Raw genomic sequence first — 25,178 nt, 5'->3', positions numbered from 1 at the left:
TAATAATATTTTATTAATATTAATTTTTTTATTTTGTTATTAAAATACTTGTCTTTATAATTGAAATGCAAATTTTGTTCTCTTAAAATGCCACTTGAATATTTATTTGTTAATAAAAAAAAAACCATTTGATCAATAGAATAAAAATATTAGAAAATATTTTAACATTGATAATATTAATCATTGTTTTGAAATAATAAGAAGCCTTTGGGTCATTCTGAAAAGTTTGTTCTCTTAAAATGCCACTTGAATATTTATTTGTTAATAAAGAAAAACCATTTTATCAATAGAATAAAAATATTAGAAAATATGTTAACATTGATAAAATGTTAACCATTGTTTTGAAATAATAAGAAGCCTTTGGGTCATTCTGAAAAGTTTCCAAAAAAAGGAGCAAAACCTAACGCCTCCCAAAACCCTGCCATACCGTTCTCATTTGGCCTTCTCGAGCTTCGCGGCGTCGCCGTCGTTCTCTTTCCCTCACCTGTCCTCGTCTGCGACTTCAATTGACCATGGCGGATGGCATCGAAGAGGCGGCTTCCAATCTCACTCTCACTGATTCGCCCGCCGCGGAAGTCCAAAGCAAAAGGTATGTTATCTAGGATTCCCCCCCTTCGAACCGTTCCGTTTTCTTCGAGTGTATTGTTAATTTCCTATTCGTTCTTCCAATTTTTTCAGCGCTCTGAAGAAAGAGCTGAAGAAGAAGAAGAAGGAAGAGGAGAACCGGCTTAAAGATGAAGAAAAGAAGAAGAAGGTATCTTTTTGTGTTTATTTTCGTTGAAGGATTGCGCGCTATGATTCGTTCTTTACGATGAGTTAAATTTCGTCGCTTCCTTCTGTTTGCTCGTGCTAGAAAAGTTTTATCTTTGGTAGATAATTATTTTCAAGGTCTCACATTTTGCTACTAAATTTGTAGGCTGCTGCAACGCCTCAGTCGCAGAAGCAGATTGTTGCTGATGATGAAGATATGGACCCGACGGTTCTCTCTCTTTCACTTTCTTTTGATTCTGCAGCAATTATTTTATTTTATTTTTGTTTCATATGTGCTTGAATTTATGTGCATCTCTGTCTTATCGCAGCAATATTATGAAAATAGGCTGAAGGCATTGGCATTGATAAAAGCAACTGGAGGAAATCCCTACCCGCATAAGTTTAACGTATCCATGACAATTTCAGAGTATATTGAGAAGTACAAGACATTGAGTGAGGGGCAACACCTTAATGATGTTGAAGTTAGCTTAGCAGGTAATACCGTGTTCTGGTACAATTCTTTCACATGCATTTAGTTCATGTGCTTGTTTTTGATGTCTTTACTGATCTTTGTTTCAAGGGAGAATCATGAACAAGCGAACATCTTCATCAAAACTATTCTTTTATGACCTATATGAAGGTGGTCTTAAAGTTCAAGTCATGGCTGATGCTAGGTATCACATGCTATGTTCAGTTGAACTGCTTTTGGTCTCATTTTTCTAAGTAACTTTATGGATTATCTGAAAATCAGCTCTTGGTCTGAGTTTATTTGGCTGGAAAGATAGGACGGTAAGGGGAAGGGAGAGGGAAAATAACAAATTCATATATATATATATATACACACACGCGCACACACACGAATGGTTCTCCCTCCTACTTTCCCGCCAAAGTAAACCCAGCATTATGTTATCAATAGTATTATTATGTGTTTTCCACGTGCATGTTCAATATTTTCTATCACTCTCAACTAATAATATTGCTTGTTAAACATGATGGGGCAAATTCTGTGTCCAAAGAAATCATTATCCTTAAGGTTTTTTTGTTATTCTTGCATTCTTTGTGTGATATTTTCCATTTTCTGAAGATTAATTATTTGTCATCATTAGTATAGCGGCTTCCAAGTTCCACCAGACATTATTATATCCACATGAGATGAACAAACCTTAAGCATTTGCGATCATTCTCTATGTTTTTATCTTTCATATAATATTCTCCTTATAGAATATTGTTTTAGGGTTGTAGTACTTCGCCCTCTCCTTGGTTTTGAATGTGGGATTTAAGGTAGCTTTTGTTTATTGACTGGAGGTTAGAATTGACATTGAGATTATTTTTTTTTGGAATGAAGTCATACATAATATAGAAAAACTACTAGTGTTACCTTTTATGCAAAGCGGTATGCATCATGGTTTAAAGTGCCGTGCCGAAACGGTCGAAATCGGCGAAATGTTTCGTTTTGCTCGGCGACCGGCACCGACACCGCCATGACCCCGACACCAGACCCATGACCCTGTGGTCACTACAGAGGGGTCACATAGCCAATATGGTCGCGCCGAAGGAGTCGCGCAATCCCCGTAGCCATGGCTGGTCACGCAACCCCGCGACAGCGACGAAGTCGTGAGGGCTCGCGAGTGGTGTCGGATTTCAGATTTTTTTAAAATTAAATTTAGGTTAATTATTTTAATCAACTCCTAGCTATGATAGAAATAATCTAAAGAGACTTTATTAAACCCTAATAAAATGATCTAATTAATTTTATATTTCATTTATTTTAATTTAAAAATTATAATAAAATTTTTATTTATTTATGTATCTATTTTCATATTTTTTTTAAAAGATTATTTTTTATCTTGTTTATTTTTTAAATATTTATGTTAAATATTTTAGTTTTTAATTAATATATTTTATATTTAAAAAATATTGAAATTATATCTGCACCGAAATCTCGGTACGGGTCGAAATTTTAAACCTTGGTATACATATTGCTTTCATTTTCCTTTCTGGACTTTGTTATTCATCTTTCCACTAATTTCATGGTTCACCGTCATATGCACACATGATATGTAGATTAACTAATTATTTGTGCATACTTTTTTTTTTTTATTTAACATCAAGATGCATCTTTGGAAAAAAGTTAATTTGTTAACTTTTTTTTTTAAAAAAATACCAGTTTATTTCCAGAATAAAAGATATCTAATAATGTGTAAAGGTAGAGGGAAATTAAGGAAATCATTAGTCACTCTAATATAAAATGATTTATTTTATATGAATATTAGTAGGAATATATTGCCTTGCTTTGAGCTCAATGGAGGAATACAATTTGTGTACCAAACCCCAACTAGTTGGGGCAAACCCATCTTATCTAGTAATGCAACATTTCTTCTAATTCAAGTATTCAACAGTTCATATTTTTTACATCAAGGTCGCTTTTCTCTAATGATGGTGATGACAATGACATCTTAGATAATACAATTCATTTTTATTTCATCAAGCTTGTTTTTTTTTTAAAATTCATCAAGTTTGTTTTTAATATTTGCCCAGTTGTTAACAATATATATGTTTTTTTTATCAAGTTTGCTGATTATCTCCATTTTGACTTTTAACTAGGGAATCAGTGTTGGATGAAGTTCAATTTACCAAACACCACACTGGTGTAAAACGTGGTGACATTATTGGACTTTGTGGATATCCTGGTTTGTAGTTTTCATCATTTTTTTTTGAATTAGATAAATTGTGGGGACTCTAAAGTTACATTATCATTCTTTAGAGCTTCAGCCCAATTACTTTTGAGCTGCCTTATATTATTATCTCCATATGAATGGTGTCTTGATAGTAATTTTACATAATGAAATTGTGTGTGCCAAAGCAATTAAAGACATTCTTGGTCTTTCTCATGCTTGCCAAACCCCATTGTTGGTGATGATGATGTTTATTTCATCTAGATTGTTTATTATTTGTAGTAATTTTTTTTTTTTTGAATTCATCAAGTTTGTTTTCCCAAACCCCATTTTTAGCGTTAATTCTGTAGTTTTCAGCTGTTAGTGTTGTAATAGATCTAGAGCTATGTTGTTAATGCTTTGATCATGGTTTTAAAAGTATAAGCTGCTTCTGTGCCTGCATAAGGTTATCTTGTGAGGAACTACATAATTCCCCTTATGTTGTGTAAGAATCATAAAGGTTAAATCAATCTCATCTTGTTAAATTCTAAATCATGCATGGTTTGTAGATTGGGTAAAAATCAAATGGGCGCCCATCATTTGCATTTTCGTCATATAGCGCCTCATTTCTGATTAAAGTCAAGTATTTGATCATTTGGTCGTGTAGCTTCTACAATTGTAGAAGCTAACATCTAGCTTCTACAATGTGTAGATGCTAACAACTAGCTTTTACAATACATTATTTGATTATTTGGCCATGTAGAAGCTAGCATCTAGCTTCTACAATAATGACTTTATATTATTTTGATTTTGCTTATTTGAGCGATAACCTGGTTAAAACAATATTTCAATGAGCAAAATAAATTATTGGGACTCCATGACACTTATTACATTTCAAATGAAAATTATTTGATCACGATCCATCGTGTAGAAGCTAGCATGTAGTTTTTACAACGTGTAGAAGTTAGTTACCAGCTTCTACAATGGTGACTTTATATTATTTTGATTTTGTTTTCCTGAGTAATAACTTGATTAAAACAACATTTTAATGAGCAAATTAAATGATGGGGACACATTTATTATATTTTAAATGAACATAATCTAATAATGATCGAGCGTTTGGAAGCTAGCATGTAGCTTCTACAATGTGTAGTAGCTACATGCTAGCTTCTACACGTTGTAGAAACTAACTGGTAGCTGCTACATGTTGTAGAAGCTACATGTAGCTTCTACAACAACATTGAATGTAGGGGTATTTTTGAGATAAAATAGGGGTTCTCATTTGACTTTTTTTTTTTTTAGAAAAAAGGGTGCTAATATGATGATTCTATTAATTTGGGTCGCCGTTTTGAATTTTGCCCATATATAAAAAAAATTTACATGGAATTTTAGATTGCTTGTTTTGTTCAATTCGGTATATTTTGTTGTAGACTAGATGCAAACTCATATTTGTGACACACAGATGTTATATATTATTCTCAATTTCATCAAGGTTAGTTTTTTTGGAAAAAATGGAAAGCATCTGCACCCCAACATTCGCACCAAATATACATTTTTTAGTGGTTCAATCACATATGTCTTGCATTTGTGTTGTCATTCTTAAACCATTTTGTTGTTATTCTTTGTTGAAGTATTATTAACAATTGATCCTGTTCAAAGATTCAATTTCTGCAATTAAGAAAAATACGCTTTTCTAAATTCTTGAATCAATTACATGTTAGTTTTGTTTAGATCATATGCCTGAGCTTGAGTTTTATCTAATCAGTGATTGAGGTAGAATGTGACTCTGAAGATAACAATACATCTGGATTGTTGTATGGATATAATGCTATGTTGATGTTGCATCGACATGATTATTTGTAAATGTTTGAATGATATGATATCTCTATAATCCTACACTCCCATTTACACCTATTTTAGGGCTATATTGCACTATTAAAGTTGGAATTTCGGTAACTAATTGTCTAGGTATAACTCAAAATGTAAATCATATAATTGTATTTGACTATTTGTGCTTAACTTGTTCTGGCTGCAAGGGAAAATGTATATTCCCATTCATTTGGGTGCATTTTTGTTTTTATTTTTGCATGAATTTGCTAAATATTGGACAAGCCTATTTGTTTGGAGGTTATAACAATCAGTTAACTTTTAAGTTTCAAGTGTGTTCAGGTTTTTGTTTGTTTAGAGAACTATGTCTCACAATGTAATAAAACATTTGTTTGTCTCTTTCAAGGTAAGAGTAAAAGAGGAGAGCTTAGTATCTTCCCTAAAACATTTATTGTTCTCTCCCCATGTGTGCACATGATGCCGAGGCAGAAAGCTGGTCCTGGCACTGACATTGCTATTAAGGTGCAGTCATTTGGACAACTCTATTCATCATAGTACTATGGATTTTAATTTATTTGATCTGACTTTGGATCTTCATTTTATTCATAAAATGATTACAACTTACAGAAGAATGAACAAAAAACAGCATCAGATGTTTGGGTCCCTGGAATGACAAGAAATCCTGAAACATATGTTTTGAAAGATCAGGTTTCTTTCTTATATCCCTTGTCCTTTTAGTCATTCTAATAACATCAGTGGAAGAATATAACACATAGCTGTATTAAACTGCTAGACTTGTGTGCTGCATTTAAATTCACTGTTACATGTTGGAGTTTTCATGGATATGTGGGTGCTTAATGGTAATTGTTTTTAAAGTTTAAGCACATGCAAGTATGTAACACCTAATTGTTTTGTTTGCATTTTTTGTGTTGGCATCTTCTGTAAGTTATGATGAGACTTATTTTGTATTTTTAGTGGATAATAATATATTTCACTTGCACTTCCTTTCATTTTTTTAGTAATTTGATATATTGATGAATTCTGGCCACGTACATGCTTCCTTATCTGGATGAGTTGACAAAATTTCTTTTGACTGATCACATAGTTATGTGGCCTTTGATTTAAATATTCTGGAATGATAGGAAACACGTTATCGTCAACGTTATCTGGATCTAATGTTGAATCACGAGGTCAGGCAAATATTTAAGACTCGTGCCAATATTATCAATTATATCCGAAATTTCCTCAACAAACTTGATTTCTTGGAGGTTAGCTTCAACTCCTTTTCATCTTCAATTTTATGGTACTTTCGCAGCTTTATTGACAAGTTGTCTTGCTTTTCCTTTACCAGGTGGAAACACCTATGATGAACATGATTGCTGGAGGAGCAGCTGCCAAGCCTTTTGTTACTCATCACAATGAATTGAACATGAAACTATTCATGCGTATTGCTCCTGAGCTTTACTTGAAGGAGTTGGTTGTTGGTGGGTTGGATCGTGTTTACGAAATTGGAAAACAATTTAGGAATGAGGGTATTGATTTGACTCATAATCCCGAGTTCACAACATGTGAATTCTATATGGCTTTTGCGGATTACAATGATTTAATGGTTCTCACAGAAGAAATGATATCAGGTAATCAGTATGGAATGGTTTATGCTTCGAGGAGATTCACATTTAATCAGTATGGATTTTTTTTTTCTAATGCTGAGTTGATTGGCTAGGAATGGTGAAGTTTCTAACTGGTGGTTATTTGATCAAATATCACGCACATGGAGTGAACAAGGATCCAATAGAAATCAACTTTACTCCACCCTTTAGGTGACCATAAAACATGTTATCATGACTTTTTTTTTTCTACCTTTTTTTTTTTTGCAATATCTGGAAGTATGAATTGACATAGTCATTTCTTTATTCCTTTAGGCGGATGGACATGATTGAAGAATTGGAGAAAAGGGCTAATCTTTCTATACCAAAAGATCTTTCAAGTGAAGAAGCAAACAAGTACTTAGTGGATGCCTGTGAAAAGTTGGATGTCCAGTGCCCCCCTCCAAAGACAACGACAAGGTTATTGGACAAGGTTGGTATTTGATTTATTCTGTGTATTTCTTATCTTATAAAGTTGTGTGTGCTCAATCTATCATATGATTTGTGAGCTTATGAAATTGATGATCAGGTGTCTATTATGATCAAGGAATGTCTTCAAGTGCATAATAAGATGAAAGTTATAGAAAAAGGGTGTAGCAGAAGAAAAAAAAACTATTTTGAATATTTTATTAAACAATCATTTGACTTGAAGTTTAAATACGCAATTCAATCATTAGAATTTGTGCATTTGAGCACCTCACTGGGGCAATCCCTACTTAAATACAAGAAAGATTGAGCCACTTTTGTTCATTGATTGATAGCTTGTTGGACATTTCTTGGAGGAGGAATGCACCAATCCCACATTCATCATCAATCACCCGGAGATAATGAGTCCATTGGCAAAGTGGCATAGATCGAAACCAGGTCTTACTGAGCGTTTTGAATTGTTCGTTAACAAACACGAGGTTTGTAACAAGAATTTTTTTTTTTTTTTATTATTATTATTCAAACTATCACAAAATGCTGATGGTATCAACAAACTGTGCAGGTATGCAATGCATACACTGAATTGAATGATCCAGTTGTCCAGCGTCAACGCTTTGCTGAACAGCTTAAGGTGCTATTTGCCTTATCTGTTTGTTTTGGCTCACTAAATTTCAAACTAAGCCAGATACTAAAGCTCTATTCTAACTTGGTGGTGATGTCAGGACCGGCAATCTGGTGATGATGAGGCAATGGCTTTGGATGAAACATTTTGCACTGCACTTGAATACGGATTGCCTCCAACTGGTGGATGGGGTTTGGGAATAGATCGTCTTACAATGTTGCTAACAGATTCACAAAATATAAAGGTTGATTTAATCAATTTGTACAGTTCCTAAGCCTTAAATTTTTTTTATCAACATTGCTTGATGGATAAATAACTTATGAGGATACTGGAATTTATGGTGCAGGAAGTTCTCCTTTTCCCTGCCATGAAGCCACAAGATGAGCCTTCAACCAAAGGTATTTAACTCATGAACTAACTTTATTCTGCACTGTATAGTTAGAAGTTGCTAGTTTATCAAGTGATAGACTTCGGAAGCTGTTACAAAGGTCCTTGGTCCAAAAACCTGCTGCAGTCACAATTGGCGTTTGCTTCCATATATTGTATAGTTAGATTTCATTCCTTCTCCCTTAAAATTTTGAAGAAGCATACAAACATGGTGGTTGAGGTGAGGAGAGTTACTCATGAACTCTATATCAGTTTTTCTATAATTTACAGGGATCAGTGAGAAATAAGCTTCTAATTAAACTAAACCACCATTAATGCTCGATTCTTCTTGGATAATTCTTATGCTCTAGCCCTTAATATCGATTCTAAGACGAAACATTTTTGCATTTGCAGGCTCAGATTGATCTCTTAGAAACTGAGCCCGTTGCATGATTGAGAAAATACACTATACTTCGAAGAGAAGCCTACGTTACTTTCTGGCCTTTGGATATTTGTATTGGTTTTGTTAGACTATCATCGACGTGTGTTTTCAGTGTTTTTGCTAGTCCATCGTAGCACCAACTGTTGAATTATGTGTACTAATTTATTTTTAGCCTTCATCATGAAGCACTATTTCCATTAAAAAATTTGTGTTTTTTTAAGAGTTCTGTATTTTTTTGTAGCAAATTATTGATGGAACGCCACATGGAACTTTTTTCAATTTAATGAAAATTAAGGAGAAAAGTTATATATTTAATATTAAAAAATATTTTAATTTGATTAAAATTAGAATGGAATAGTTTTAGGTAAACCATTTATTATGTAAATTTTTGATGAAAATTTATACGAGTAAAAAAGTTATTATAATTTTATATAATATATAAAAAACCTATTATTCTTTAAAAAAAAATAGTATTATCAATTAACATTCAATTTATTTGTGTATCGGTTCAACTTATTATTTTTTTTTAAAAAAAAACTAAATTTAAAGTACTTCTAATTATAGTTTGTAAAATCAGATCCGAATTATACGATTTGAAAGTATTAAATTGATTATCGGATCCTATCTATCCGATTTTCCGAATCTAAGCGTAAAATTAACCGCATTCAATTGTTTTTGGACGAACAAAAAATTACGAGGGGTGTTTATGTAATCTATCTAACGCGTCGGTTTTCCTTGTCAATTGCCATTCTATTCTATGATTGGCTTTCTTCTCGGTCCAATTTCTATCCGCTCTTCTTCCGAGCGATTGATGACTCGTCTCTCATGGCGATTCCTTGACTGAAATCGAGGGGGAAGAGGGGCAGGGCCGGCTTTATAGTGCGACGACGCCCGAGTAGCTTTTTCCCCGTCTTCCAGGCGTCGTGGGAACTGCGGCTGCTCTGCTTTTCCTCGGTGTCGGAGCGGTGTCATAGGTAGAGCGACCCATTCAGGCGCCTTCTTTCTGTTGATCTCTTGATTCTCTTGGTTTTGTCCCCTTCGGTCTTATCGCAGCTGATTGTTGGATGATGTTGTTCTCTTCATATAATTGATTGCGTGAAGCCCTAATTCGGCTTTACATCTTTTGTTGTCGCGATGTATTTTGTGATGATATTGGTGAATGGGGAATCATCTCAGCATGTTTTCGCGTTTTTCAAAGTTGGAACTTGTTCTTGATTTTGTCATCCAAAGACGATATGCTCGCTGTTTTTTTAATATGCATTGAATTTCAAGAAGTTTTGATTTTTTTTAGTTGGACCTGATGTTTGTTCTCTATTCTGTTCGAGTTCCTTCTTGTGTATAAAAAAAATGGTCCAATTTCTCACCTGACGTTACCCATTGGATTCTCTTGGAAACAGTTTCTTTCTTGAAAGAGGCCATTTCTTTCTAAATCCATTTTTCTTCTTGTGCACGGTTTGTGCTGCGGAGAAAACCTTTTTCCTACATACTGATTATTTTGCTCCAATATGGAAATTTGTGCTGTCTAGGGTGTAAAAATGTCAACTCCTGCTAGGAAGAGACTGATGAGAGACTTCAAGAGGTTACAGCAGGATCCTCCTGCAGGCATCAGTGGTGCTCCTCATGATAATAACATCATGCTATGGAATGCTGTTATATTTGGGTATGCTTGAGATGAACTAGTTGTTGCGGTTTCTTGATTTGCATGATAAGGTGGTTTTACTGATTCTTATTCCTTTACTTTGAATTGCAGCCCAGATGACACACCTTGGGATGGAGGTATGCTTTTGGTGTTATAATATCTTTTTTAAGAACTGGTTTAACCAAAACACTTTGAATGAATAATTATTTCAGAGAATCCACTTGTATCAGAACATACTGTTTCAGTTTCATGGTTGTTTCTGTCAGATTGCATTTGTTCCTGGATTGGCTAACGTGTTGGTTTAGTCAAAATTCTGAGAATTATTCTATGAGATCCACTTGTACGTGAATCCAGTGTCATGTTTGTTTCTGTCAGGTTGCATTTTTTTAAAGTGTATTAGCTTATAATTTTATCTTCCTTTTAGTGTTCATGAATCTAGTTTAACATTTCCAGATACTTGTGAAAATATTGTGCTTGCATATGTGCAGTTGACGAGATGCATATAATTCTCATCCTGTAACTGACGCAGGGCCATTATATAAAATAAACAATTTTCTTTTGTTGATAATTTAAGTAAATTAACTTTCCTAATTATAAGTATGGGAGTTGAACATGTCCTTTGCGCTCTTAAATTTGCAATTTTTCAATCGTGCTCAAAAGGAGAAAAGTGCAAGCCTAATAACAGTATTTTTTCCACTAATGATAGTATTAAGCGCTTATTATCCATGGAAAAATATCATTTATTTGCAATTATCTGTTTCCATTTCTGATGAATTTTCTCCATTACCCTGAACCGTTTTTCACCTTAATATCTGATTCTACCCAATTTGATTCAGTGTTTTCACAAATAACTTACAGAAAGAAAGACTTGAAGACCTAAAATGATGTTAGGTGAGTGCCTTGATAATAGGACACGTACATCAATTGACTAACCTTCAGAAAAGAAGCGAAATAGTGAACCACCTTTTGAACCCAAGTCTTCTACTCGAGAAAAAAAAGTGTTATCTACAATTATTTTCTTGATTAATAAAGAACACAAGCCATGATGTATATAGCACATCAAATTACACAACAACTAGTCAAACAAGATCATATCTCAAACAATTATTTTTCTCAATTAATGTGTGGTTTTAGCACCATCTATATTAACGATATAGAAAATTAGTAGGCAAACCCTGCCCTAAAAATTATTGCCTACAGACTACAGTATAGAAGTTACAAACTCATTTCCCATAGAAAGTCATGTCTTAACTATAGAAGTTACAAATTCAGTTCCACATAGAAAGCTTTTTTTTTTTTTTTGAACTCCGCTCATGACGAACCAGTCATGGCAGGTCCCAAGCCCGGATAAAGGAACAGGGTTCCGTTAAAACTATGACAAATATTCAATGAATGTATCCATTAAACTATTGTGCTAATGCTAGGTTGTTCCCCGGAAAGAATGCATTATTGGGTCCGACTGTAATGTCTCGGCAAGGACCGCTACCGACTATAATGTATCGGCAAGGACCACTATATCTCCATGAAAATTTGGGTGTAGTATTAAATAGACAAAAGTTATCACATCATATGTTAGATAAAAACAAATATGATAATAAAACTAATATTCTAAGATTTGGAACATGAAATATAGGAACCTTCAGGTAAGTCAATGGATGTAGTAGATACAATTATTAGGAGAAGAATTAGTATTTTATGTGTACAAGAGACAAAATGGGTAAACAAGAAGGCAAAGATGATAGAGAACTCTGGTTTTAAGTTATGGTACATGGGAAAGTAAAGTAAGAAATAGAGTGGGTATTGTTGTAGATAGTTCGTTAAAAGATGAAGTTGTAGGAGTAGTTAGAAAAGAGGATAGAATTATATCTCTTAAGATAATAGTGGCGACAGAAACTATGAACATAATTAGTGTATATGCATTACAAGTAGGATTAGATGAAGCTACCAAAATCAAGGTTTTGGGACGACTTAGATGAAGTATTACAAAATATTCTGCCAAATGAAATGATTTTAATAAGAGGTGATCTAAATAAGCATGTCAGAGTGAAAAATGAGGAATATAAGAGGGTACATGGAGGTTATGAGTTTGGAACGAGAAATAAAGAAGGGAAAATTATATTAGATTTTGTGATAGCATATGATCTTATATTAGTTAATACATTTTTTTAAGAAAAGAGAAGAACACTTAGTCACGCTCAAAAGTGGGAATAATAAATCGTAAATTGACTTTCTTATGGTTAGGAAGAAGGATAGAAAGATTTGTAAAGATTACAATATCATTCCTGGAAAAAGCTTAACTATCTAACATAGGTTAGTAGTTGTTTATATGCCTTAAGCATAGTATCAATAGAAAGAAAATATATACGACTCTCAGAATTAAGTGGTGGAAGTTAAAAGATGAGAAGCAAAATATATTTAAGGAGAAGGTAGGAGATTAGGTGAAATATACGGTGACTCTAATATGACATGGAATAATATGATATCAAACTTGAAATAGTAGCTAAGAGTGTACTTGGTGAGTTAAAGGGATATGCACCATTAAGTAAGGAATCTTGGTGGTGGAATGAGAAAGTATAAGAGAAAGCGAAGGAAAAATAAACAGCTTATAAAGAATTATATATTTGTAGGAACGAGAAAACTTAAAAAATATACAATAGTCAAGTAAAAATGTAAGAAAGTAGTGAATGAAGCAAAGAATAAAACTTTTGAACGATTATATCAAAAATTAGAAACAAATGAAGGGGAAAAAGACATTTATAAAATAGTTAAAGTGAGAGAAAGGAAGACGAGATCATATCTAGATAAAATGTATTAAAGATGAATGTAATATGATACTAGTAAATGATGGGAAAATAAAAGAGCGGTAGAAGAAGTATTTTCATCAACTTTTTAATGAAAGTTCAAGTGACTAACTTAACTTAGGTAATTTAAGTAGATCAAATGAGTATAAAAATTTACATTTTATTGTAGAATTTATAACTTCAGAAGTAGAATTAGCTTTAAATGGGATGCACAATGGAAAAGTCGTTGGACTAGATGGTATTCTGATAGAGGTATGGAAGTACGGAAACAAGTTATTGAATGACTTATACAATTATTTAACATGATATTAAAAATGAAAAAAATGTGTGATCAATGGAGGGTAGGTACTTTAGTTCCCTTATATAAGAATCAGGGAGACATGCAAAATTGTGCAAACTATAAGGATATTAAATTAATGAGTCATATCATGAAACCTTGGGAAAAAGTAATAGAAAAATAATTAAAGAAGGAGATCGCGGTGATTGAAAATCAATTTAGGTTTATGCCGGGAAGTTCGACAATAGAAGTTATATATTTTCTTAGATAACTAATTGAAAAATATCGGGAGCAGAAACAAGATCTACATATGATATTCATTGACTTAGAAAAAATTTATGATAGAGTCCTCGGAGAAATTATATGGAGAATTCTAGAAAAGAGAAGTGCTAGCGTAACATATATTGAACTAATTAAGGATATGCACAAGGATGTAACGACCAGAGTAAAAAATTTCAGGCGGAGTAACTGAAGCATTTCCAATAAAGATAGAGTTAAATTATGGACGAATTCACTACACACATTCAAGACACAGTAGGTGCATGCTGTTTATAGATGATATTGTTTTAGTAGATGAAATGCGTCAAGGAGTAAATGTTAAATTAGAATTTCGGTGAGAAACACTAGAAGGGAAATGTTCTGGGCATAGTAAAATAAAGACAGAATATATGTAATTTAAGTTTAACAATATTAGACGTAATGAGACAATTGTTAAGATAAGAGATGACGAGTTGCCCAGAATCAAGAGCTTTAAATATTTAAGATCATTTTTGCAAAACGATGGAGGGATTGAGAGAGATGTCTTACATAGAATACAAGCAGGATGGTTCAAATGGAGAAGAGCGTCGGGTGTTTTATTTGACCGTAAATTACCTTTAAAACTTACAGGAAAGTTCTGCAAAATCTCAGTTAGATCTGCTATGTTATATGAAGCTAAATGTTGAGCTATGACTCGAGTATATGAAAAGAAGATGAGAGTTGCAAAGATGAGGATGTTAAGGTGGATGTGCGGACATATGAGGATGAACAGAATAAGAAATGAGAGCATTAGAGAGAAAGTCGGAGTTGCATCTATTGAGGGAAAACTCATAGAGATACATTTAAAATGATACGGGCATGACCATTAAATGTTCCAGTTAGGTGATGTGAAACTATGACAAATACACATATCAAACGAGGAAGAGGAAGATCAAAGAAGACTTGGTTACTAACAATAAAACAAGATAAAATTTATTTAAGTATAGATGATGATTTAGTAGGAGATAGAGTTAAATGGCGTAAAATGATCTATATAATTGACATTGGGATAAGATTTGATTGTTGTTGTCGTCGTTGTAGTATAGAAAGCTTTTTGATATTTGCGGAATCTAGGGAAAGGGAAATAACATATTGCACATCACAACGAAATAGCCATTACATAAGTATGAAAATAAGACTCCGGATAAAACCCTAAACTAGAAGTACATATGTGGGACTAAATACAGTATTATAAATTAGATAAATTTTCATAACCAAAATTTAAGATGAACACAATGATTATAATGAGAAACATACTACTGACAAAACTTAAGGAGTTAATGAGGCAAATAACCATTCCCTTTGATCATAGATCAACAAAACTCTTGAAATAGTTGATGTACAACAACTGAGAGCAGAAGAGAAAACAATTGAGGTTTCTAGAGAAAACAGATGGATAACATAGTTAAACCCTTTGCTAAACTCTCTAAAATAAACACATGACATTTTCTCCAGTTAGGTATCCACTGGAAGTGAAAAGCACAACTAGATCTTTGTTGGAAATAGCAGAATGAGATGAGAACATTCTCTGTTTAAGTCTTCATTGACATTTATGTGGCATATACGTGACAAATTGTAATGAGGAGAAGAAAAAAAAACAAGGAAACCAAACCTTTTTGCAAAAAAGTTAAGCAAGCTGTTGGACTGTTGTGAATGGGAGTAAGAAGCTAGCTAGAAGGAGGTTCGTGTGTCAGGGTTCTCATATCTAATTTTTGGTCAAAGAGGAGATGAAAACTTACTATTGGATTATTTGGCGTGCTCATCACTCGCAAGAGGGCAATTTGGCATTGGGGAGCTTTTCAGCGAAATAACAGAGGCCTAGGAAGCTAGAAGAAGATATGCTCCCAAATTGTCAACCTCTTGTGGCTACAAGTTTAGGAAATGCCACCATGACAGCTGCTGGTTCATAGATATGATCCCTCTTTGGTGGAAATATACATTGTGCATCTCAATGATTTCCACCTGCAGGTGTTCTCATAGTAGAGAAAGGTACAAAATATTCCTGCTCCTTGCTATTAATATTCGATTTGTCGGAGTTGATTGATGGCAGATGGCATCACTCACCCAAAGGGCACTTGCTGGATCTGTTTGTATGAAGTGCTTGCCACATCTGGTTGTACAAAGGAGTCTTATGTTGGTTGTGATCATTGGATGCGCATGGGAGTGGTTGAGTTGAGGTTGCCTGCCTCTCATGGCTCTTCTTGTGTGAGAAGGGCACTCAATTGCCTAATTGGTCAAGGAAAGGATGTGAGGATTGCACAGCTCTCAGCTTGTGCTCGGAAGAAGGCACACTAACTGCATGACATTGGATTAGAGATTTATGAATGTGGAAGAAGGCACACTAGCTGCATGGCTTGGTATATTTGTCAAATGCAGAGTAAGGGTGAAAGAAAAGGTGGATGAACAACATTTCCCATACCTCTTTGCAAAACCCTTATCCTAAAAGGTAGCTTTAATGCAGTGTAGAATTTAGGAAAGGAAAATATTATATTGCATATCATCATCCGATAGTCATTTCATGTGTATATATAGGATTCATGTTAAAAAACCTAAACTAGAATTACAAATGTCAGACTAAACTCATTACATCCAATATCCATTAACCCCTATTACTCTTAACAATGTTATTGGATTATCGATTCTGGTTGGCTACTTAGCTTCACCTTCAATGTTTGTGGATCCATATGCCTTATAGCATAGTTGACTAACAATCAACTAGCACACCCCTTGTTATATTAGCTGATCATACATTATTCTAGCTGTTGATCACTTTATGATGCGATACTTCTTTAGTTTTGGTGGTTATATATCCCCTGATTTTTTTATGATATGCTGTACTTGGGTCCTTGCTTTGCTTGCGCAAGTGTCTAACACCTTGCATTACAGAAAACTTTGGCACCTTGGGATGCCGGATAACTTTGACAAGACTGGGTGAATAACCAAAGATGTTATTATGTTTCTTTATTTTATTGATTATCTGGTTCAGCTGCATATCTCCACCAGGATGAGGGTCATCTACTTTAATATTTATTTCTATGCTTGTACTTCATTTGCTAGTTCATATATATACTTGATGCCAATTTTCATTCTTCTAACTACCAAATATGCAAATATTTGATCTTGCTAGGCACGTTTAAGCTGACACTTCAGGTTTCAGAGGATTATCCTAATAAACCACCAACTGTACGCTTTGTTTCTCGAATGTTTCATCCTAATAGTAAGTGCATTACTGCCTTTTCTTTTATGAACGTTCATATATATGTTGTATTCCCTTTAACTCCATATGTGTGTGTGTGCGCGCACGTGCGCGCGTGCGTGTGTGGTTCATCATTTTGTTGATTTTGAAGATAAAATGACTGCATTGTTTTGTCATTTTCTGCCACAAGTTAGTCCAATTAGAAGGGATCTTGGTATCAGTAAATCCCCCAAGGCAATTGAACTCACTTTTCTACATAGGATTGGATAAGGATTTGTGAACTGGGATTCTAGCATCACGAGTCTACAACAACAAAAACAATCAAGTCGTATTCCACTAGGTTGGGTCACTTATATGGATCTTTTTACATCATTGAATTCTATCCTCTACGATAACATAGCAGGTTTAACTACTATTTTGTAAAATTTTGTTTTATGTTAGAGTTTACGATCACAGATAACACCTGATGCTTTACTCTACCTCAACCATCTTGCTTGTATTCTATGTAAACCATCTCTTTTAATCCCTTCATTTTTTTTTGTAAAAATACTCCTAAATACTTAAAGCTCTTAGTTACAGATAACTCATCATCTCTTATTTTAACAATTGTCTCATTACATCTAATATTGCTAAATTTAAATTCCATATATTATGTATTTACTTTACTAAATCTAAAATCTTTCTAACATTTCTTACCACGATTTTAGTTTAACATTTACTCATTTACGTGTGTTATCTACTAAAACAATATCATTTGCCAACAACATGCATCTTGGATGTGTTGAGTGAGTTCGTTCATTATTATTGATTAGTGTAAAACAGATAAAGACCTGATCCTTGATAAAAACTCTATCTTTATAGAAAACGCTTCGGTTAATACGCCTAAAGTTTTCACTCTTGTCATTATATTCTCATACATATTCTTAATTAGTTCAATATGTACTATGCTAATACATCTTTTTTCTAGAATTCTCTATATAATTTCCCTTGACTCTATAATAAATTTTTTCTAAGTTGACGAATATCATATATAAGTCTTGCTTCTGTTCTTGATACTTTTCAAGAAGATGTATAACTTCTATTGTTGACCTTTCAAACATTAATCCAAATTGATTTTTATCATTGTAGTCACTTTCCTTGGTTATTTTTTATTACTCTTTTCCAAAATTTCATGGAATGACTCATTAGTTTAATACTCCTATAATTTATACAATTTTATACGTTTCCTTTATTCTCATACAAGGGAATTAAAGTACTTACCGTTCATTCATCATACATCTAATACATTTTATTTGGATAATATCTCTTGTCTTCTTTTATCTCATTTTAACTATTCTATAAATGTCTTTTTTTCCCTTATTTTGTATTTAATTTTCTATATAAGCGTTCAAAAGTTTCATTCTTAGGCTCATTTAATGCTTTCTTAGCTATTGCATATATTTTTAAAGTTTTTCTCATTTTTACAAATATTTAATACCTTATAGACTGTTCGTTTTTTTCCTTCACTTTCTCCTGTACTTTCTCATTCCACCACTAAGTTTCTTTACTTGGTGGTGCATGCCCCTTTGACTCACCGAGTAAACTCTTGATTACGATTTTCAACTTTAGTGTCATCTTATGACATGTCGGATTCGAGTCATCATATATTTCTCCCAATACTTGTACTTCTACCCTCTCCTTGAATATGTTTTGTTTTCCATCCAGTAACTTTCATTATTTAATTTTAGGAATCGTGCACATTGTCCTTCTATAATAATATGATTGAGACGCATATCTAACAATACTACATATGTTAGGTAGTTAAGTTCTTCCAGGGATTATATTACAATCTTTACAAATTTTTCTTTCTTCCTAACCATAAGAAAGTCAATTTGCGACTTATTATTCTCACATTTAAATGTAATGTTTTTTTCATTTCTTAAAAAACGTATTAGCTAGTATAAGATCATATGCTATTGTAAAATTGCAAAATCCAATAATTTTTCCTTCCTCATTTCTTATTCCAAACCCATAACCCTATTCATCCTACCATATTTCTCATTTTCACTCTGACATGCCCATTTAGATCTTTTAAAATTATTCCATTTGGTGGGATGTTTTGTAATACCTCATTTAAGTCATCTCAAAACTTGATTTGGTGACTTCATCTAATCCTATTTGAGATGCATATATATTAATCACATTAATAGTTTCTTTTGCCACCACTATCTTAAGAGCTATAATCCTATCCTTTCTAACTATTTTTATTATTTCATCCTTTAACGAACTATCCACAATAATACATCATTTCTTATTTTACTTCTTGAATATCATAACTTAAAACCCAAATTCTCTATGATCTTTGCCTTCTCTCCTACCCATTTTTTCTCTTGTATACATAGAATATAGATTCTTCTCTTAATTATCGTCTTTACTACCTCCATTGCTTTACAGCGAACATTCCTAGGTTCCATGTTCTAAATCTTAGATAATTAGTTTTTCTAGAATATTTGTTCTTATCAAACTTATGGTGTGAGAACTCTTACATATTTAACACTACATCTAGTATTCTAAATTTCGAGCTAGGCAGCCGTGAGACCGACACACGCAATAGAAGTTGCATTCCTGTTACTAAAAAAGATTTAATTAATTCAAATAATTTTCAACTAAAATGTGATATTCATAAATCCTAATTAAATTATTCCAATAAAATATATAAAAATATATTTAATATAAAAAAAGTTAATAAATTTTATTAATTGATATTATGATCTTTTTACCGTTTTAATTTTTATTTAAAATTCTAAAAAATTCTAATAAATCATATTTCTATTCTGATATTTTTTTATTTTATATTATTTTACTATTTAATTGATATTCTAATATTTTTTACTATTTTAAATATATATTATTTAAATTAATAATTAATTAAATGAATAAATAATTAATTTATATAATTTTAATATATCAATTTTAATTCGAGTTATTTATATATCAATTTTCTTTAAAGAAAACTATATTTAATTATTTTTCTAATAATATTAAGTTGTTCAATAATTGATAACTGATATAAAATCAATATACAACTTATTGTTAAATTATACATAATAAATATATTTATCTAATAATTACTATATATAAATAAAAAAATATCGAAATAGTATCGGCACATCAACATGTTTCAAATATAAATTCAAGCATTACTGATAACTAAGCATCAGGCTCTCAAAATAATTATAAATAACATGCGAGTTTTAAAGTAGTGAAAGCAAAATCGAAGGCAAAATGGGCCATGTGTGACAACATCAACATCCTCATCTTCATCATCAGTGGGAATCTAGTTCACCATTTTCCAAATCTACATCAACATTTGCTTCCAATTCTACATCATCAGTAAAAGGTTTACTAAGGTCCTTAAGGTTTTTTCTGCTTTCATTTGGTTCCCCTTCACCTACGGCTTATTCCTCTTGTTGATCATGCAAGTCAATCATTAACATCACAAACATCAAAGCATTAATCTTGTAGTGCTATCCACTCCTCTCTCTGTGCACCTAAGAAATTTTATAATTTATAGGACGTTACACGAAATTACAAGTCCTATTACAAAAAGATGTGGGATGCAATTGATTTTAGCTGTTTCATTCTAATGGTAATATATCACTGTTAATGATCTAAATTAGAAAGAAAGCTAGACAATGGATATAATAGCAAGAAGTGGAACAATCATCATAAAGTATTGAACATCATATTAAGACGTGAAATTTTTTAAGTTTTTTTACAATACTTACAGTACTGAGTCAAAATTTTAAACCATGGTGGCAAAAGGCGAATACGCTCGCCCCCCCGCCAACCCGTCCCAGGGCCAACACGGAGGAGGTAAATCACGGATGGTTACTAGCATTTGGAATAGTGATTAGCACATAAGGGAGGCAAATCACGGGCGGCTCCTTGGGAAGTGGGATGGTGTAAGGTGGAATCCTCAATAATATGAATTCCATTGGATTTGGATTCTATTACATTTTATTTTATCAAAATTTAGCAAAGGCAAGTAATCTAGGCCTGAGAAGTTTTACTTTGTTGTATCCAACCAGGATAAACAAAATATTGCAACATAAATAACAAGATTTAGTTTCTGTTGCTGTTTATACATACATGGTTTTACATTATTCTTATTTGATGCGTATTCATTTATGTTTAGTTTATGCTGATGGAAGCATATGCTTGGATATTTTACAAAACCAATGGAGTCCAATCTATGATGTGGCTGCAATTCTTACCTCTATCCAGGTATTGGAATTTTTCAATTCTCAAATTTACTCATTCGTCAATCTACTTAAGTTTATTTATCTTCTCCTTGGGTTTTGTTTTGGAGATTCCTACACCTTGAAGCTTGCATATGCAACAAGTATAAACTGGGTTTGAAAAAGTCCTCTCTGCTTATTTTCAGCATCACCTCAGATGAGGGGGAAGAACACTTTATAAAGAGTACTATTATATCATTGTTTTTTGAATCGACATAAATCGTTATAATTAAAATATCAAATGTTACACTAAACTCATTACACACTCCCTTTTAAGTTCTAGAATTCTTACTATTTTATTAAAAATCTGGACCTTTATTAAGTAATTTTGGTGGAGCTCAAAATGAAATTACGTTCCTTTTTAATATATAAATAATATGCATTGTCATAGTTCTTTTTAGTCTCACATGTTAGCATAGGTAACACTACGAGTGGAGAAGATTCTATAAATATCTTAGGTTGGTGACGTTAGAAAATATACCTTTCTCGGCCTTTTGGCTAAGATCAAGTGTAGTATCTGTTCTTATCAGTTTAATATTTAATTAAAAAATTAAATTATTTTTTTTATGAGGAAAAGTCTGTTACAGTAACTTGCTGCTGGTGTTTTCGAGTGTCATCCTTGCATTGCACTACTGCATGGGCTTGACATACCCTTACCAAGTCCAATTTATGGGTTGAGATATTAATTTACGTGTATTCATATATTATATTACATATGCAATGCATGTGCGCAATGACTAGTATATATTATAGTTGTCTACCTTGCCTTGTGACATGAACTAGAAAAAGATCTCATAGAAAAAGAAAAGTATAACTAACATAGAATTGAAGATAATGATGATAAGGTATCTGCATTTACCTCTCTCCATATCCGTGGAGCCGGCACTAGGGGTCATTAAGGTAGCGGATCTATCTTGATGATGAACACATGATACTGTGCAACAGTTGAAAAGCTTGATGATCCTATGCTTTGGAATGATTTCTAAAGAGTTGATGACTGGACTGAAGTTGATAACATCTGTAAGGAAGAGATTAAGCTGGTGACATTCTTTCTAGGAAATTATGTATTTTTTGTTAACTCCCCTTGAAATTTAGATGCCACAAGATTCTAAAGTTGTAAGGATGAAATAACAACTCATGATAGGTGCAGAGTAGAATACATCATTTAGCATATTTCATCTACCCTAGGAGGATATTGCAAGAGACAGTAAAGGTGGATATTGCTCCAAGAACTGTAAATGTTAAAAAGGAGACTGCGAAAGCTGAAATATACTCAATAAAGAGGATATTGGAAGAGAAGAAAGACTTCAAAATTTTCTGCAGTTGCAACTGTTTGAGATAGTGTTGTAGGTCAAAGTGAGATTCGTCCAACATCCTATTTTGAGATGAGAGAATTGTCAGAGGAGACAGAATTATTAGTGATTTTTTTACTTTGGTAGACAATGTCAGTAAACATTGTCACCAACTGTGAGAGCAAAGTGTATATTAGATAAAGCAAACAATAGATAATCTCATCTTAATTCGTGCAATCTAGGGAAAATTTTAGCCCAAGATTATGTAAAATAAATGATTCAAATCTCACTTTTGACTCCTCTTGCTCTAACTACTTTCTTTTTTGGTCGATATATATATATCCTTTTTTCTTCCTGCAAATTGCAATCTTATTCTCCTGTTAGCTTCTCTCTATATATCTGTATGGATGACCAGGAACGGCCATCACCAATTAATGCTAACAATTTCCAATTTTTTTGTTATCACCTTTCATATATATATATATATATATATATATATATATATAACATTAGGGAAGCAGTCTTTTTTCCATGTATCTGATTAATTGTATATTTACACAAACTCTGATTTGCAGCAGAGAAATATATAGTTTGAATTGAAATGCATCTAGAAAGCCATATAGTAGTGTAAGAGTTATCAGGATCTAAATGTATTCCTTTTTTTTTTTCTAAAAAAAATTGTTTCAGTCGTTGCTCTGTGATCCGAATCCCAACTCACCGGCAAATTCTGAAGCTGCACGGATGTTCAGCGAGAACAAGCGTGAATACAACAGAAAAGTTCGTGAGATCGTGGAACAGAGCTGGACGGCAGACTGATGACCATATCATCAAAACATCCTCTACGACAACATATGTTGCTGCTTGTTTTATATTCAGGTTGTATTTCACTGGTTGTAGTAAAATGATTGTCTTCTTTGTTGCCTCCCTACATTCGTATTCAAACCCTGTAATATGGTCCTCCTTGTTTGCTTTGCTGGATTGGTGATTACTGTCACACATGCTTTCTATTCCATTATATAGACAACTGCAGCTCGTATGCTTTCTTTGATGGATGGATGATGTGAATACTAATGCCCTCATTCGTTTCCCTTGACAAAATTTATCATTTTCTCAGGAACATCACCTCATGTTTTTCTCTTAAATGTTCTTAATTTTTGTTTCATCTTTGAAGGTTTCTTTAAGACTATTTGATTAGATTAATTTCATTCCTTTTAATTTTTTTTTATTGTTTTAAAATAAAAAAAAATTATGAAAATGTGTTTGGTAAGTTGATTTTAGAAGAAAAAGGGTAGGCCTTTACTCTTTTGGAAAATAAAAATAGACCGAGCTCACTTCACAACCGTTCATCTGCCCTTACCGCTTTCGTGCCCATCCGATGGGCGGCATCGTCAGCCCGTCTATGAACCTCGATCGATCTGGACCTTGAAGTTCATAAGTGACGGTAGTGATCTTGTCCACGTATACCACAAATACAAATTAATTGCAACTCAACATTTCCACTATTGCAGTGCAGAAGAATCTTCTCTTTAGGGTTGTAAATGAATCAAGTGTTCGTGAACAAATTTGGTGTTTGGCTTGGTAAGAGCTTATTTATGTTTGTTCAATATACATAAGATTAATTAAACAAACAAATTTGAACAACTCGTTAAGCTAAACAAACAATCTTGAACACATGTGTTCAGCTCGTTAACATTCGTGAACAATATTCACAAATCATATTTATTAATAAATTTTTTTTCAATATGTTAAATAAACAATAAAATAAATAAATTTAAATTATAAATATTAATAACTAATCAAGCAATTAAAAGTTTCAAACAAGCTTAAATTGAGAGCTTGATAACATCTAAACGAACCAAGCTCAAGCTAAGCTCAAACCAAGTTTGAATTGAGAGCTTGATAACGTCTAAATGAACCAAGCTCAAGTCAAGCTTTAAACAAGCTCAAGCTCATAAAAAATAAACCAAGCCAAGCTTGAACACTCATTTCAAAAGCTTGGTTCATTTTAAACTTGGCTCGGCTCAGCTCGGTTATCTTATCAAACAAGTTTGAACACCACAAAACTCGGCTCGACTTGACTTGTTTACATCCCTACTTCTCTTCGGCTTCGGTGTCATTTATAGGGCACGAAGCGATGGGCTCGCATTGTATTCCAACGTCGGGAAAAAGACGAGACGTACACATTTGTGTTAATGTTTTGTTCCATTTCAGTCTTTTTCTTCGTTGTTTTTGTTTGCTTTAGTTTGTAATAGTATTATTATCACCATTATTATTATCTTTAACGTTTTTTTTTTGCAATTATGTCCAATTAGAGATTTCAGTTTATGTTAAATGCTCTGATCTTCCATTCACCTTGGCGGAGAATGTAGGCATTTGCACTTCATATTTATCCTGTTCTTTTTGAAATTCACTGTCATGCCTTTTGATTTGTGCTGCAAATTGTTGTAATTCTTCCATGATATTCAACTCAATCACTTGTGCTGAAATAGCAATTTGTGCTAATTTTCGAAAGTCATTTATCTGTATAACTACTCTATATCTGCTGTTTGTTGAAAGAAGCTTCTATTAATACTATTTTTGTTCACCTGTAAGGAAGACCAATTTATGTTGAACGTATACCGAGGACACGGAGGGGTAGTTTGTTAATGGTCACGATTGGGCTA

At 32.9% G+C, this 25,178-nt stretch overlaps 2 protein-coding genes and 1 pseudogene across 2 annotated transcripts; all 3 read left to right on the top strand.

Moving 5' to 3' along the window:
* The first annotated feature begins 399 nt into the window (after positions 1–399).
* On the top strand, positions 400–8,953 carry LOC122001298 (lysine--tRNA ligase-like). Its single transcript, XM_042555976.1, has 17 exons — positions 400–589; positions 679–754; positions 917–979; positions 1,080–1,245; positions 1,331–1,424; positions 3,355–3,440; positions 5,638–5,753; positions 5,859–5,939; positions 6,374–6,499; positions 6,583–6,865; positions 6,955–7,051; positions 7,154–7,310; positions 7,639–7,782; positions 7,866–7,934; positions 8,026–8,169; positions 8,272–8,323; positions 8,706–8,953. The coding sequence occupies exons 1-17, from the start codon at positions 513–515 to the stop codon at positions 8,714–8,716; spliced, it is 1,842 nt and encodes a 613-aa protein (XP_042411910.1). The 5' UTR covers positions 400–512; the 3' UTR covers positions 8,717–8,953.
* Positions 8,954–9,473: 520 nt separating this feature from the next.
* Positions 9,474–23,563, top strand: LOC122001297 (ubiquitin-conjugating enzyme E2 2-like). Its single transcript, XM_042555975.1, has 6 exons — positions 9,474–9,707; positions 10,260–10,393; positions 10,484–10,509; positions 16,875–16,964; positions 21,121–21,209; positions 23,203–23,563. Exons 2-6 carry the CDS (start codon positions 10,269–10,271, stop codon positions 23,329–23,331), a joined length of 459 nt encoding a protein of 152 aa, XP_042411909.1. The 5' UTR covers positions 9,474–9,707; positions 10,260–10,268; the 3' UTR covers positions 23,332–23,563.
* LOC122003110 lies at positions 21,701–21,879 on the top strand (annotated as a pseudogene).
* Positions 23,564–25,178: the final 1,615 nt, after the last annotated feature.

The sequence above is a fragment of the Zingiber officinale genome, chromosome 7A, assembly GCF_018446385.1.
Source record: "Zingiber officinale cultivar Zhangliang chromosome 7A, Zo_v1.1, whole genome shotgun sequence".
Classification (NCBI taxonomy): domain Eukaryota; kingdom Viridiplantae; phylum Streptophyta; class Magnoliopsida; order Zingiberales; family Zingiberaceae; genus Zingiber; species Zingiber officinale.
This window is presented reverse-complemented; position numbering and strand designations above follow the sequence as displayed.

Bases quoted from the DNA above. Each gene is read 5' to 3' on its own strand.
- LOC122001298 (XM_042555976.1), top strand. From the start codon at position 513: ATGGCGGATGGCATCGAAGAGGCGGCTTCCAATCTCACTCTCACTGAT. The intron at 7,783-7,865 runs GTTTGTAACAAG...CAAACTGTGCAG, and splicing joins TGTTCGTTAACAAACACGAG to GTATGCAATGCATACACTGA. The intron at 7,935-8,025 runs GTGCTATTTGCC...TGGTGATGTCAG, and splicing joins GCTTTGCTGAACAGCTTAAG to GACCGGCAATCTGGTGATGA.
- LOC122001297 (XM_042555975.1), top strand. From the start codon at position 10,269: ATGTCAACTCCTGCTAGGAAGAGACTGATGAGAGACTTCAAGAGGTTA. The intron at 10,510-16,874 runs GTATGCTTTTGG...TGATCTTGCTAG, and splicing joins TGACACACCTTGGGATGGAG to GCACGTTTAAGCTGACACTT. The intron at 16,965-21,120 runs GTAAGTGCATTA...ATTTATGTTTAG, and splicing joins TCGAATGTTTCATCCTAATA to TTTATGCTGATGGAAGCATA.